This window comes from Stigmatopora nigra, chromosome 5, assembly GCF_051989575.1.
Source record: "Stigmatopora nigra isolate UIUO_SnigA chromosome 5, RoL_Snig_1.1, whole genome shotgun sequence".
Taxonomy (NCBI): Eukaryota; Metazoa; Chordata; class Actinopteri; order Syngnathiformes; family Syngnathidae; genus Stigmatopora; species Stigmatopora nigra.
In genome coordinates, this window is record NC_135512.1 from 14,405,096 (window position 1) to 14,420,644 (window position 15,549).

Genomic DNA, 15,549 nt, shown 5'->3' on the forward strand with positions numbered 1-15,549 from the left:
GGAATAAATTCACTTACACGATGGACACTAAGGGAGATTTGTGCACCCTCTGAATCCCTGCCTAACCTTGAAACCTCATATCTTATATCTATATAAATCTGTTGACAAAAATAAGTCAGAAACATGCACCAGTGTTTTTTTCTCTTGCTACTGTGACAACGAAATTTACCGAATATGATAATCCAATCCAATATCTAATTTACAGTTCCCTATGTATTAAAACAATTTTTTTACCATATAAATCCAATTTGTTAAATAAGGCATTGCTTTTCCAACTGCTATGTGGGGTTGAAAAATTATTGCACTAACATTTATTTGGTAAAGATTTTTTTGGTTAAGTCTTATCTTGTCACTGGAGATTTTTCAGTTTTTTACCCTCTCTCTATGTTTTCTTTTTGCCAGAAACCTTTTAAATGTTTCCGTAAAGGTCTTCATAGGAGATAAACACTAACATGTATGTTTTTTTTAAATGACAAATGTAAAAAAAAAACAGTATTTCAAAGATGTGCAGTATCTAAAATTGACCACCAGCACCACAATAAAAATGTTGTCTGCAACAAATGAATGTGGTAATACTGGAAACAAATATCTGATGATGAAAACACCCAGATAAAACATTTACTGTAGTAATTTGATGTTTATCCAGTGTTAGATTGGTCTTCTCTTTAAGTTTCCATATTCATAATGAGCATTTATGTTCCACCAACATTTTAGAACTCACATTTGCTAAAAAGAAAAAAAAACATAGCAGATTAACTGACTTCAATATTGAACAACACAAGTGCAGGTTATGTCTTGACACAATTTTTTCATCACCATGACAGTATGGTTCATTTCTTCCACTCCATCATTCCTCCTTCTGTCTATTCAACATACTTTTCCACCATCTTTTAGCACATATGTTTGGATGCTGATGCCTTAGTGTGGAAAGCAAACTCAGTGTTTCTCACAAGAACACAAACAAACACACTCGCACACACCCACACACACGCACGAAGAGTTCTAGTGTTTTGTCGGTCAAATCAGGACTGTGAGCAAAAGTCAACAGTGTGTTCTCACTGCACATGGGGCCACTGTATCCTAGCTCTTATATAATAGGTGTGAACGTGTGACTGTCAGCCAGAATTCCAGGTGTGTTTGCGTTTTTACCGTGGAAATTAAAAAGTCTCACAGTCACGCAGGTGCTCTCATATCTTATTTCCGGGGACGAGGTCAAAAGGGTACGCTGTGCATGAAAAGTACATTGTTCGGCACCAGTGATTGAGCAGGGTGCAAATGTGGTCAGGAAGCTTGCATGCAAGGAAAGAAAGTGTCTGCTCATGACACTACAGTAATGCCTTGACATATGAGTGCTCCGACAAATTTAATTTGAGATACGAGTACAAGTTTGAGCAAATATTTCCCTTGAGATACGAGACAAATTTTTATATACGAGCATACAGAAAGGCTGCTTATGAGAACATTATCTTGCCGCAACTCCTCGTGTAAATGTCTCTATGAGCACTGGGTGGAGCGTTGCATTTTTTTCAGTGTTTTTTTTTCCTTGTTGGTCAGTGCAAAATGGTGTACACATGGCAAAGCTTGTTCACTAATACGAGAGGAGTATATCCATATGGTCGTGGGTCATTCAATTGAGAGGACATTTGTGTGCATCATTTTCAGAATATTTTGAAGGGAAGACAAAGGCAAACAACCCTAGAAAGGTTCCTTTTAAAAACTGCAGCTGAAAGTCAGGGTGGAGGCAGGGCAAATAGATTGAACCTGGCAGAAGAAATGAATAAAGATTTAAAACAAGATGTGAATTAAGTTTGCGGTATGGGTAGATTAAATTTACTTTTGTTGAGTGTCTGTATCGTTATCCAAGTTCATTTAAATTTGTTATGTTATGAGCCCATGCCCGTGCAAAAAATCTTTCAGTCCCTCTCTCTTCGTCTAATTTTACAACTATTAAACATCATAACCACTAGTTATTTGTTACTCCATTATTAGATGGCGAATTAGAACAAATACAAATGTTTTTCCATTCCAATATCGTGTAAGTACCTCTAAAAAAGACTAACAATTAATAGCGACCCAATGCTTTTGTCCAAGGAAAAACCATCAAGAATTTAAATAACTAGGAATCACTCTTGACTCTCAACCAGCCTTCAAATGACATATTTAAAAAAAAAAACACTAAATAAAATTAAATTCAATTTGTCCAATTTTAGGTTCATTGGAAACAATCTAACACCTGAGTTATAAAAATTATATTTTGACACATTGATCATATTACACATGACTTACTGCCTAACAGGTTGGTCATCGATCTGCAAAAAAAAACACTAAAACCAATTGAATCCATTTAAAGCAAGCTTTGAAAATATTGGACAGAAAGCCAAAAACGCACCACCACTGTCAGATATTAAAAAAAAAACACAAATGCCTGAAATCGAACAATATCGTTAAATATGTAAGTACCACCTTAGTTTGCAAAAACTTCCAACACAAAGTCTCTCCTCCACTGCAAGATTTTGCCGAAAAACTTCCAACACATCAAGAATGGCTGGCTCTAGAGGTGACTGTGTAGTTCCCTTCAAAAAGAGTGCTTTCATGCAGGAAAAGGGGAAAAACTGAAAATATTCTTTTACAGTCATCTCTAAAGAACTTTTTTTCATTTCCTTTGATGTCATAACAGCAATTTTCCTCGAAGAGAGGCCTTTCTAAAAACAATCATCTTCTGTGTGTGGTCTTGACTTGCTTTCATACAGAAGCCTTTGGTAGATAGTAGATTTTCTATAAAAATAACATGAATCTGGCATTTTAAATTTGAAGAATAAAAACATGAATATACTAGTTAACAGCTCATTTAAATGGGATTGAAGATATTGATAGTGGTAGTGAGGAGGAACTCGCGAGCCACTTGGTGGCCAAAGTTTGGTTAGACAAATTAGGCCTCGGAAAGCTGAGCTGCCGGCATGCCAGTTTGAGTTCCGTCAGCAGTGGAGACTCATCAGGCACGTCGTGCCAGTCTGACAGTGAGCCATCACAAGTTCTTCTAACAAGCATTGAGAAGCGTTACGCTCCACCAACCTGACCGTGGGTGTGTTCATGTGCGTGACAGTCAATCAATCAAAGAGATTGTCTGTAAGCAGGACACACTGTTGGCCAACAGCAACAGTTGTGTTATAAACGCACGCCTGGTCAGTCTCATTTGGCTACTCGGACAATCTCATTTCTATACTTTGCCTTGGCTAGAATCCTTAAAACCAGCGTGACAACGTATTTTAAACTAACTCCGAATATTTGGCTTCTCACATCAACGGATAATTAAAGTGATGTTTTCTATTGGCTACCACAGTTTGAAAGCATCCATTTTTACAAATCGTAGTATGTCACATTCCACATAATAGTATATAGGTTATCTTAAGATAACTAGCTAATTCGTTAAGAATATTTATCACAACAACCCTTGGATCACGAACCCCTAAGTTACCTACGGCAGAATTAAGTATACACGTATTTGAACCGGGAAAATCATCATTAATTTTAGATTTTCACTGAAAGTGAGATTCTTCAGCCACATATTTTTTTCCATATTTTCTCGCATATATGCCCCCATGTATAAGCCACACCCTTAAAGACGCCTTAAAATTGTTAAATTTTACAATTTCTCGCTTATAAGCCACCCCCCGATTGTCAATTTTCACCTCCATATTCATGGTCTTATGGGGAGTACAAATATTTTTATTTGATGGGAAAAATCATCGCACTTGGTATTCCTGAGATATTATATGAATCAAAACCACACTATATCATAAGGAAGTTAATAATTCATCCAGTCGTGGTTGTTTTCTTACTCAAAATAACCACAAATAGTTAATGTTAATTTGCTGACATCTATTGGTGAAAAAGATTATAACAACGTTTTAAGTCTTGTGCGCATATAAGCCGTACTCTTGATTCAGTCATCATTTTTTTAGTTTCAAAATTACGGCTTCTATTCGAGAAAATACGGTATTTCTTACTGGGCTACTCTCAGAATAATGACTACTATTTTCAAAAACTACTTACTACTCAAAATGTATCATCTAATCAGTTTGTGATGTGTGCTTTCTATGGCCTGATTTTTGGGTGTTCTTCAAAGAAAAAATACAGTAAAAGATATGAAGCCCAAAACAAAGTAAGAATAGTTTCCTGTCCCTTGCTGTTTTCCAGAGCATTCCTGAAATGACGGATGTGTGTATTTTAAGGAAGGTTTTTATTCTAGTTGGTGATTTGAGGTCATTGTGGCTGGCAATGCTGTTTATGTTGCTCCAAGGGAACGTTGGACATGTATTTCCTCCATGGATCCTCAGGGAGCCCACACTGTAATTACTGTCTTCATTCCCGGCGGCAGTAAATTCTGCTGGGGTGTCACCCCTGTGTATGTGTATTTGCTGGTGTCTTCTGCATTTCAAAGAATCATGTTATTGAGATAAGAGTCAGCTTGGGTCTCAGGCATTTTTTGAGTTCATCTCAGGTTCTTACAAATCAAACAATGCCCTTATTGATCTGTCATGCACATTGGAGCACATAAAAGTGGCCAGAAAATTGGAAGAAAACAACTGGAAAAAAATTATAGTATACACATTCTTTATAACGATACAGAAGTACACTAAAACAGGATAAAATATCCTTTTTGAAGGTATGCATGCAGTTCTAATTATACAACATGAATTATTTACTGGGTAGGATTGAATACAGATAAAATTATCCCAATTAGTCTTCACTGAAAGCTATTTTGTGAAACAACATTTAATTCAAATACTCTTGCTCCAAATGTTTTTAAAGCTTTACTGATTTGTAGTATGGAAACATGACCATGGTGGTTTCTTTCTTGCATTCGTCGGGTATTCAATAATTTGTCACAATGTTTTAAGATTTTCATAGAAGCAGATGAAAGCAGCCACAATTGTCGACGTGAAATTCTGGAAATAGTTAATTTTGAAAACAGAAAACACCAGAGGCAAAATTCCCAGCATTACAAAAGGGAAGGAAGAACATTCAAAAATAGTGCGTCCGCTGGATCTTGAATGTGACAACAACAAATAATAGTTTCAGATCAGGAGCCACAAACAACAGAAAAAAATCAAGAGATAAAATTCCCTCTGAATCATGTTCAGATGAGAGACAGCTGTCTATAACATGAGGTGAGGGAAGGTTTGGCAATCTATGCATTTATTTTCTGTCTGGTTCTGGTACACATGGGGTTGGGCGATAGGGACTCATAGTGGTGAACTAAAACACTACACCCGGATTGGTCACCCTCCTAACAGCAAAAGTTAGGCATTTTGTCAATTTCTTTGACATGACATTATGGAAGTTTAAAGCCCATCTGATTAAGTATGTGAGAAAGGGAAAGGGATTCGGAGAATCAGGCCAACCAGGACAGGGTGAACTTTTTACACTGTAATAACATAAACCCATTCACTAAAAAGAAACCTTAATACAAAACTCAGACAAAAGCAACAACTTACTAAAAGAGCAAAACCAACTAACTAACCAACAAAGTGTCTAAAAAAAAAACGACAGGAGTTGACAAGACAATGAGTAACAGTAACAAGGAAAACAGTCATGAATACTCAAATACCCTTAAAATACAACCAATAGAAACTTAAATCTAACTCGAGTGACGTGGCTGAACTCCAAACTGGCCAATTTACTAGAATACAAAACGTATACCAACTAGCAACAACAAATACCCAAATATGACCGTCGGCACTATTTTTAGGAAACGTTATTATCAGTCTCGTCTCTGGCCTGCCAGTGTTTTACCATAAATTTAAGTGGATTATTTTAGTGTGAATTGAAATCATATACCTTGTGTATAAAATACTTCAATCACCCTAATATTAAACAATTGTGGGATTGTGTAGAACTTAAAGAATGTGTATTAGGCAGCCTTGTGGTGTAGAGGTTCACTCGCCTGCCTTTGGTGCCGGCAGGCGTGGGCTCAATTCCCACTGGTGGTGGTATGATTGTGAGTGTGAATGGTTGTTTGTCTTTCTGCATGCCCTAGCGACCAGTCTAAGGTGTATTCTGTCTTTCTCCCAAAGTTAGCGGCGTTATGCTCCAGCAACTCCCGCAACCCTTTCGAGAATGCGCGGTATAGATAAGAGTGCGAATTGTCGTTCGTCTTTCTGCGTGCCCTACGACTGACTGGCGACCAGTCTAAGGTGTAGTCTGTCTTTCTCCCAAAGTCAGCGGCGTTATGCTCCAGCAACTCCCGCAACCCTTTTGAGGATGCGTGGTACAGATGAGAGTGCGAATCGTCATTTGTCTTTCTGCGTGCCGTACGACTGGCTGGCGACCAGTCTAGGGTGTAGTCTGTCTTTCTCCCAAAGTTAGTGGCGTTATGCTCCAGCAACTCCTGCAACCTTTTTGAGGATGTGCGGTATAGAAGAGAGTGCAAATTGTCGTTTGTCTTTGTGCGTGCCCTACGACTGGCTGGCGACCAGTCTAGGGTGTAGTCTGTCTTTCTCCCAAAGTCACTGGCGTTATGCCCCAGCAACTCCCGCAACCCTTTTGAGGATACGCGATTAAATGAGAGTGCAAATCCTCGTTTGTCTTTCTGCGTGCCCTACGACTGGCTTGGCGACCAGTCCAGGCTGTAGTCTGTCTTTCTCCCAAAGTTAGCGGTGTTATGCTCCAGCAACTCCTGCAACCTTTTTGAGGATGTGCGGTATAGATGAGAGTGTGAATTGTCGTTTGTCTTTGTGCGTGCCCTATGACTGACTGGCGACCAGTCTAGGGTGTAGTCTGTCTTTCTCCCAAAGTCACTGGCGTTATGCTCCAGCAACTCCCGCAACCTTTTTGAGGATGCGCGGTATAGATGAGAGTGTGAATTGTCGTTTGTCTTTCTGCGTGCCCTACGACTGGCTGGCGACCAGTCTAGGGTGTAGTCTGTCTTTCTCCCAGTCACTGGCGTTATGCCCCAGCAACTCCTGCAACCTTTTTACGGATGTGCGGTATAGATGAGTGCGAATTGTCGTTTGTCTTTCTGCGCGCCCTACGACTGGCCGGCGACCAGTCTAGGTTGTAGTCTGTCTTTCTCCCAAAGTTAGCGGCGTTATGCTCCAGCAACTCCTGCAACCTTTTAGAGGATGTGCGATATAGATGAGAGTGCGAATTGTCGTTTGTCTTTGTGCGTGCCCTACGACTGGCTGGCGACCAGTCTAAGGTGTAGTCTGTCTTTCTCCCAAATTCACTGGCGTTATGCTCCAGCAACTCCCGCAACACTTTCGAGGATGCGCGGTATAGATGAGAGTGCAAATCCTTTTTTGTCTTTCTGCGTGCCCTATGACTGATTGGCGACCAGTCAAGGGTGTAGTCTGTCTTTCTCCCAAAGTTAGCGGCGTTATGCTCCAGCAACTCCTGCAACCTTTTAGAGGATGTGCGATATAGATGAGAGTGCGAATTGTCGTTTGTCTTTGTGCGTGCCCTACGACTGGCTGGCGACCAGTCTAAGGTGTAGTCTGTCTTTCTCCCAAATTCACTGGCGTTATGCTCCAGCATCTCCCACAACCTTTTTGAGGATGTGCGGTATAGATGAGAGTGCGAATTGTCGTTTGTCTTTCTGCGTGCCCTACGACTGGCTGGCGACCAGTCTATGGTGTAGTCTGTCTTTCTCCCAAAGTCACTGGCGTTATGCTCCAGAAAATCCCTCAACCCTTTTGAGGATGGGCGGTATAGAAGATGAATGAAAATGAATATACACTTTAGCTGCCCATTGATTTCTCCATCAGGCGCCATCCATGGCTTGGTCCGAGCAGAGGAAAAGGGAGAGAGTGTTTTGCTTTCGGCCACTCCCAACAGTTTCCCGAGTGATTCGTTCATAGCAGACCACATGGTTCTTTCTCATGCCCTAATATGGGGCTTGGGGTGGAGTAATGGAAAATGATCACCGAGGAGGCAAAAGGAGAAAGTGGTTCACTCTGCAGGGGACTGTGGAGGAGAAAATCAGTGGACGCTGTGAAAAAATAGTCTTTTTGACACTGTCGATGGGTTGAGGTTGAAAGTTAAGCCAATTATGATTGTTGGATATATTTGTCATAGCTGAAATGAATTTTGTTCACTTAAAATAAAAGCCGTCTACAATTAGTTTTTCTTTGAAGAGACACATGGGAGACGGCCATGGACCTTTTCTTCACCCAGTGGAAGTTTGGATACTTTGTGTAATCAAGGTGATTGTCGTTGGTATCGGCTCAGCTGGAGGCATTATTGGGTCACTTCCTGACACTGGAGAAAAAGTTACTAAAAATGTCACAGCGATGTAACCTGAAGAACTTGACAGCAGCTCTTTGCTGCTTCTACCACAACAAGGCTGTCATCAGTGCAAAGGTGAGAGGAAAAAGCCACTTTTGCTTTTTACATGATGGGTAGAATGTTGGCAACATGTTTTCTTTTAGATTAGTTATGAATAACAGTTTGTATATTTGATTGATGTCACATGAACTGAAATACTGTTTTTTAGGTCATCTGATGTTGTTAAAGGAAACTGGTCAGGCCACAGTTGAGTTAGTCTCAAAAGTCCTTCTAAAAGGGCCTGGTGACACTTCCAGACTGAATAAAATCTAATCACGCTGAATGGTCCTCCGCTTTCACTCACTCTGTCCGTGACTTGAACACAGGGCTTTTATTATACGGACCAGACACACGGATAAATGAGCGACTGTGTGACGGCGTGTGCGTGAAGGGGTGTGTATGTGTGTGTATGAGTGTGTGTGTGTGTGTATGTGTGTATGTGTGTGTGTGTGTGTGTGTGTGTGTGTGTGTGTGTGTGTGTGTGTGTGTGTGTGTGTGTGTGTGCGTGAGGCCGTACGCATGAGATGCATTACCAGCTTTATCCATAAGTAGTACTGGCACAGAGACAAGGCAATGTGTGATGGCACGGTTGAGCTTCAGATAGTACATTGGGTTGCAGCAAATGAAGGTGATAGCCTTCGTCAGGGTGATTCATTACTGACTTGTGATAGTTGGCCCTTTTTATGATGTCAATGCCATTAACTTGATTTGATGAAACCAGCTTTATAGGGCAGCTACAGTGCAGCACAGCCAAGTGAAACAGTGTCCCTCAAGATGGTTAGCGTCCATGTCTCTTCTATTATTGAAAGAAGTAGACTACAGTATTGTTTTTTCATCTCTCCATTTCTGAACTGCTTTATCCTCATTAGGGTCACGGGGGTGCTGGAGCTAATCTTGGCCAGAGGCGGGGGACACCCTGAATCGGTGGCCCGCCGATTGCAGGGCACAGGGAGACGGACATCCATGCACACTCACACCCATACCTAGTGGCAATTTAGAGTGTCCAATCAGCCTACCATGCATGTTTTATGAATGTGGGAGGACAACGGAGTACCCGGAGGAAACCCACGCAGGCCCAGGGAGAACATGCAAACTCCACACAGATCGCTAAGGCTCAGCATCTCTCATTTTTAACAGTGTTTCCCAACCTGTTTTGATCTGCCGCACAAAAAAAATCTCAAGGCACACTACAAAATGAAAATCTTCTAATTTAAAACTATGTCACCTATGTTAACATTATAAAGTCATTCTTATCAAAGCTTTAACAGGATAACAGGAATTAAACAATCTCCACCAAATTACTCCGAAATCTATTTTTTTTTTCACACCGATCTAACGTCATCAAAGTTGATGTCCCCAGACCCCAAACAGCTTTCAATTCGACTGATGTTAAAATAATTAATGCAATGTTTTTTAACCTTATTTAAATTTTTGACTTTTACTCCCAATATAACGCCAAAAGTAATGTACTCACGGAGAATTTACGTTACCAAAATTTGATGCCCCTGAAACCAAACAACTTCCGGTTTGCGTACCATACTAACAGGACTATAAATGACTTAAATCTCATAATATTACGACATTTTCTCTTCCCTATATTACTTCAATCCTTTAATATAACGAGAAAAGCCGTTTTGTGCTCATACAGACTTCACATCGATAACAGCTGAAGCCCGTAAAACCAAAGAGCTTCCAGTTTACTTTACATAAAAATAAGCAACAAAAACACTTCAATCACATAATGTTACAATTTGAATCTTGTTATAGTATGATCTATGGATTCATACTTGAATTTTAACCTCGTAATAGTTCAATTTTAATCTTGGGATAGTACAATCTATGGATTCATACTTGAATTTTAACCTCGTAATAGTTCAATTTTAATCTTAAGATTGAGATTTTTCTCTTGGATTTTACGATGTATGACTGTAATTTCCCGCAGTACATCTGAGCATCGCTCACGGGACACTGGTTGGGTAACACCGATGTATACCCAGGTGTGGAAGGCCTTGACCAAAGTGTTTACAAAAAGTAATTTATTTTACTTAAATCATTAATAAATTGTTACAGAAGAACATTTTTGGAACTTCATTTTATCCTGATAGTTCCAAAGCATGCATACGTAATTTAAAACAATCATTCAAAATTATGGGTTGTACTGCATGTAAACCTGTCTGAACATTGAACAGAGATTTTAAAAAGAACAAAACGCCATAATCCAAAAGAAAATCTAGAACTCTGAAATACTGGAGCAAGTGACTTTAAAATGATAGCAGACCATATTTTGGACACAGCTTTATTCAGCAAAGAAATGGCTATTGATGGAAATAGATTATAATACAGTGTTCCCTCGGTCATCGCGGTTAATGGGGACCGGGACCACCCGCGATAAGTGCATTTCCGCGAAGTAGGGATTCCCCTTCAAAAATGCTTAATTTGAATTTAATTCAAAATTATTATTTTTTTTATTTTTATTTATTTTATTTATTTTTTTACCCCCCTGTATACAGTACACCATATAGAATACGGGTAGAGAGAGTGAAAATCATGTTATAACAAAAAACTGTAAAATATATTGTTTCAATGTAATATTTGTATTATTATTATTTTTTTCAAAAAATAAAATCCGCCAAGCTCTGAGTCCGCGGTAGCTGAGCCGCGAAGTAGCGAGGGAACACTGTATAGTCTTCTCATTTCTCAGCTGTCTTGACTGATTTTCAGGCTCCGCCCATTAAAACAATCTCCAAGCAGATGTCACACCCAGAATGAATTTGCTAGAATCCTACCCATAGGCTTTCAATTCTGTTATCACCGTGTGACAGTTCTGTCAGTCTGTCAATATGTACTAACTGGTGCAGTACTAAAACCTAAGGATGATAATCAATTATGGTTGTGATGTCACAGCTTGAATTGCTAATTACCAAACTGTTCCGATTTTCCAATGCTTCATGATCATGTTAGGCTACAGCCCACCCGTAACTCTTATGAGGATACACTGCTCCAAAAATGAATGAATCAGAAATTGAAATGAAAGTGTTGCATTTACGAATGAAAATAACACAGGAGTTATCATTCTCTCTTGTGAAATAGACCAGTTACCGCTAAAGGTTGTTCGAGGCCATAGCCAATGAGAATATAATTGGTCCTGCAGGGAGATGGTATTTCGACTTAAGAGGTTCTCCAAAGTTAATAGTTGGAGAGACTGAGCCATAAATTTTTGCATATAAATATCACATTTTTTTACGCAGCAGGGATATTTTTATACATGCAGGGAAACTGAAAATGATGCTGTAATTTATTTGCCTTTAGGGGTAGTGAATGTCTATTTAGTATTCTCAATTATTTGTAATGGATTTACATAATCGCATGGTCCACTGATTTTCTAAACAAGGTTGATACGTGGTGACAGTACCAGTAAAGACACTACTGTCTATACAACAACATTTTGAGGATGTCATTTTGAGGTCACGTAACAAAATCAATATTCAATTTGCTCTCACTGTTCACAGTCAATATTGGTAAATTATTTTGGACATGCTTGTGGAGACAACCAAAGAACAAAAAGTTGTTAATGCCTGTGAGCATGTTTCTTGCACTATAACACCAGTCTGGCATGGTCCATTTAAATTGAAGAAATTAGGTTACTGTTGTTTCAGTTTGTGGATATTAATACCGTGCTCTTTATAATTGAGCTTTTGTGAACTAGTCTTTGCCTGTGAAGCTTTTTGATATCAATTCGATGATTTAGATTAGATGAGAATTTTATTTCATCCCGTATTCGGGAAATGTCTTGGTGGCAGTAGCAAGACAGACACAAGACACACAAGACATTGTAGACCTAGGTTAAAAAAACTGGAGCCTTACACAGGGGGTTTAAGGTTGGCTATGAATGAATTTTACCTGACTTGTAATCGGTCTACAGAGGATATGTGACAGGTTTACCAATAAGTATTCCCAATTTCACCCTTCAATAACGGAGGCATCTGAGATTATATCCTTAAATTTCTTGCAAGAAGAGAATTGATCCACACGCGCCTTCGGTCAGATAATTCTGAAGACCCCGGTGTCCTATTAGCTAATTTATTCATAAGATTTAAACAACATGCATAACAGAAGTTTAAAGATTACTTAGAGTCTCATAAAAATTTGTCTCAGTTCTCAAAACTATTGTAGGTCTGTCGAATCTTCCCGAGAGAAAATTGATGCAGATCATCTTGAGAAGCCACGTTTCCCAAAACAAATCCACAGTTCCCAAGAGCTTGTTGTTAACCGTCTTCAGAGTCCGACGCTTCCCAAAACAATTTACCGTTCTCTTTCTATGAACCATAGTCTCGAAAAGTCCAGGTGTGAAGGTGAAATGACCTCCAAAGGTGTTTTGGTTAACTTTGGAGCGAGCATTTCTTTTGGAAGAAATGTATTAAAATGCCTTGTATTAATATCACGTTTATAATAATGATGAACCTAACATTCCTATGAGCAAAGCGTTCATATATGTAATGTTTAATATCCAAAATAAGGCAAAGCATTCTTCATTGAAAACACATATATATAATCATTATATTTCAAGCAAATTTATAATAATGATAAACCTTACAATATGTGTTCAATTCTAACAAATGTGACACGCCAAAGGAAAATGTTTTCACTTGGTGCAAGATGGTACTAAAGTATTACAAAACCAAGTGTATATAATTGTGTAAACCATCATGCAAATTTAATTAATAAGAATTAACCGCTTTTTGACAGAGCTAGCAGTTTTGTTCTGCAAGTCTGGTGAATCCAATCTACGTAATGTACATATCAATTTAAACTCGAATAATTTTGTTTTAAAAGTCTTATTGTTGAAATGTGTGTCATTTTGCTCATAGTTGTACCATGTTACAGCTTTACAAAAAATCTAAATGTGAAAATGGTGAAGACATTCAAAGAATCACTAAATGACTGAAATGACTTATGAACTGTAGCAGCATAGATTGTTTTTTTGGTTGTTTGTTTTTATAAAAGATAACAGCCATTAAAAAGAAGCAATTCAATGAATGGTTATTTAATTAATTTTCAAAGCATTAAGAAAATATTCTTTTGAAGTACTTTGATCCTCACTTAATTATTGTTATGCACTCTTACCATTTATCCACAGCTATTTAAATTTATTTTAAATGCATTCATAATGCTTGGGAAATGAAAGTGAAATTCTGTAGAGTTTCAAGAAATACTCAGGTATTTCATTTAAGCTCACATTTAAGTGTTGAAAATGCAACCCTGGCACCAATAAATGAGCAAGTCAAAATGTTTAGCTTTTTTCAGCATCTTAAATTTGTTATGCGATTACTCGATTACTACTTAATGGTTAGATTAATAGAATATACTTAAAAAAATGCTGGAGAGTACACAAACATAGACATATGTACAACTCAAGCACATACAAGACTTGCTGCTTACCATTTTAGTCACTTTGTATCTACAGTATTATGCTGTTTAATATACCCGGGTATCTTAAATGATTTTTGCTTTTTTATTTAATGCTTTTAAATCCAATATACTACTGCTGTTAAATATAAATATACAAAATCACTTATACAGTATTTATCCAGGTATATTAAACCAAAAAATATGATGGATTGTACTGTTAAATTAGTAAACTTGGCTAAGGTACCAAAATCTCTTAAAGGGCAGCCTTTATTTTGTTTACTCTAAATTGGCCATATGTATGAGTGTGAGTGTGAATGGTTGTTTGTCTCATTGTTCATTCTCTCTCTCTCTCTGTGTATAGCTCTGCTATCATTTGGGATCCAAAAGCCTTAGGTTTATTCCATTCTCTTTCCATATTTTAATGAAACTGCCATCTGGGTGTCTGGTAGGTCGCCATTTGTCCTAAAACGGCTTGTTTGTTCCTCTGCCTGTATGTATTGACAGATACCACAACAAACCCCCTGACCTATTTTGCTTTCGTGCTAATGTTGTAGGGAACAAAAGTTGAAACTTTTCGTGAAAAGTTTAGTTTTAAATGAAATCCCAAACACATGTACAAATACAGAACTTTTACTGAGAGGAATTTGTTATGTTTCTCCCCTCCACCACCAAAATCATCTTTGTTGAGTATTAACAGCCAAGTCTGGTTCTTGAGAGCCCCTATCCAGTCTATCTTCCAAATCTCCCTCCTCTACCACACCTGAATCAAATGATCAACTAATCAGCAAGCTGTCCAGAAGCTTCATACCAATCCTGATTATTTGATTCTGGTGTGTTGGTGGAGGGAGACATAAAAAAGAGATTGCATAGTGGCTCTCGAGGATGGGACTTGGGCACCATTGGCCTAACATATACAATATTTTTCTAATACCTTTATACCAACTTTATATTTGAATGGACACTGACAGAAATAAAGCAGGTGAATTGGAAAAACACTTTTACACATTTATTTTTATAACAGTCCTTTTTATTATTAACAGCAAGCTGGCTTTCACTGATTTCTCACAAAATGTTGAACACAAAAATGGTAGCACATTTTTCCCCAATTGAAATATGAAAGGGGATGAAGCATTTTGCTTAGTGCCTTAGTGGCAGCCCCCCTCGATAGATGCCTAACCAAATCAGAGGTTTTCGTGAGCATTCAAACAGGAAGAAACATCAATTTATGTGTGTGTAAACAGGAAAGGTGGGACATTTTAAGGATGGGGCAATTATTTGTCAAAAGGTTTTGCTGTCATTAGGGTGCTCGCTAAACAATTTTAGTAGTAGCCAAAAGTTTCTCTTCCCTAACTTTAGTGATTTGACATTTGGATTCCCTGAGTAACTTTTCATTAAATCACCTCAGATTCTTGTAGTCGTAGTCTGGGGTGATAACGGAGACATTTTTAGAGCCCGAAAGAAAGATAGAGACAGGAAAGAAGTTCAAGATGAGGGGATGAACAAACGGATATACTGTAGACACAACTAATCTTAGAGTTGTTATTTTAATGATGATAAGGATGAGCAGAAGGATGTGGAAATAAGATGATGGTTGTTTGCTTTGGGGTGGGCGTTTAATATGATTTATCTTATATAATTGGTGATACTTTTAATTACCTTGGGGACTCTGTCATGGGACCCACTTTTTCTGGATGAATTACCTTTCTATTATTGTTTCATTAAATGCAAAGAAACCTCACAACTAAATAGAAACAAAACCAGCAGCCCATACGGACAGTGTAATGAATAGTAAATATATAAATGAATAGGTGAGAA

General features: G+C 38.3%; 1 protein-coding gene across 2 annotated transcripts in view; it reads left to right on the forward strand.

Annotated features, from left to right (window-relative positions):
- The window catches only part of bcar3 (BCAR3 adaptor protein, NSP family member), a 41,066-nt gene that overhangs the window by 8,876 nt on the left and 16,641 nt on the right, over positions 1-15,549 (forward strand). The window contains exon 1 of one of the 2 annotated variants that reach the window (XM_077717526.1): positions 7,907-8,361. The exons of the other annotated variant lie outside the window; for it this stretch is intronic. Within the exon in view, the coding sequence (XP_077573652.1) occupies positions 8,281-8,361 (81 nt within the window). The 5' untranslated portion in view covers positions 7,907-8,280. Of the gene's footprint in view, positions 1-7,906; positions 8,362-15,549 lie in introns of those variants that run through there. 2 annotated transcript variants of the gene reach the window in all.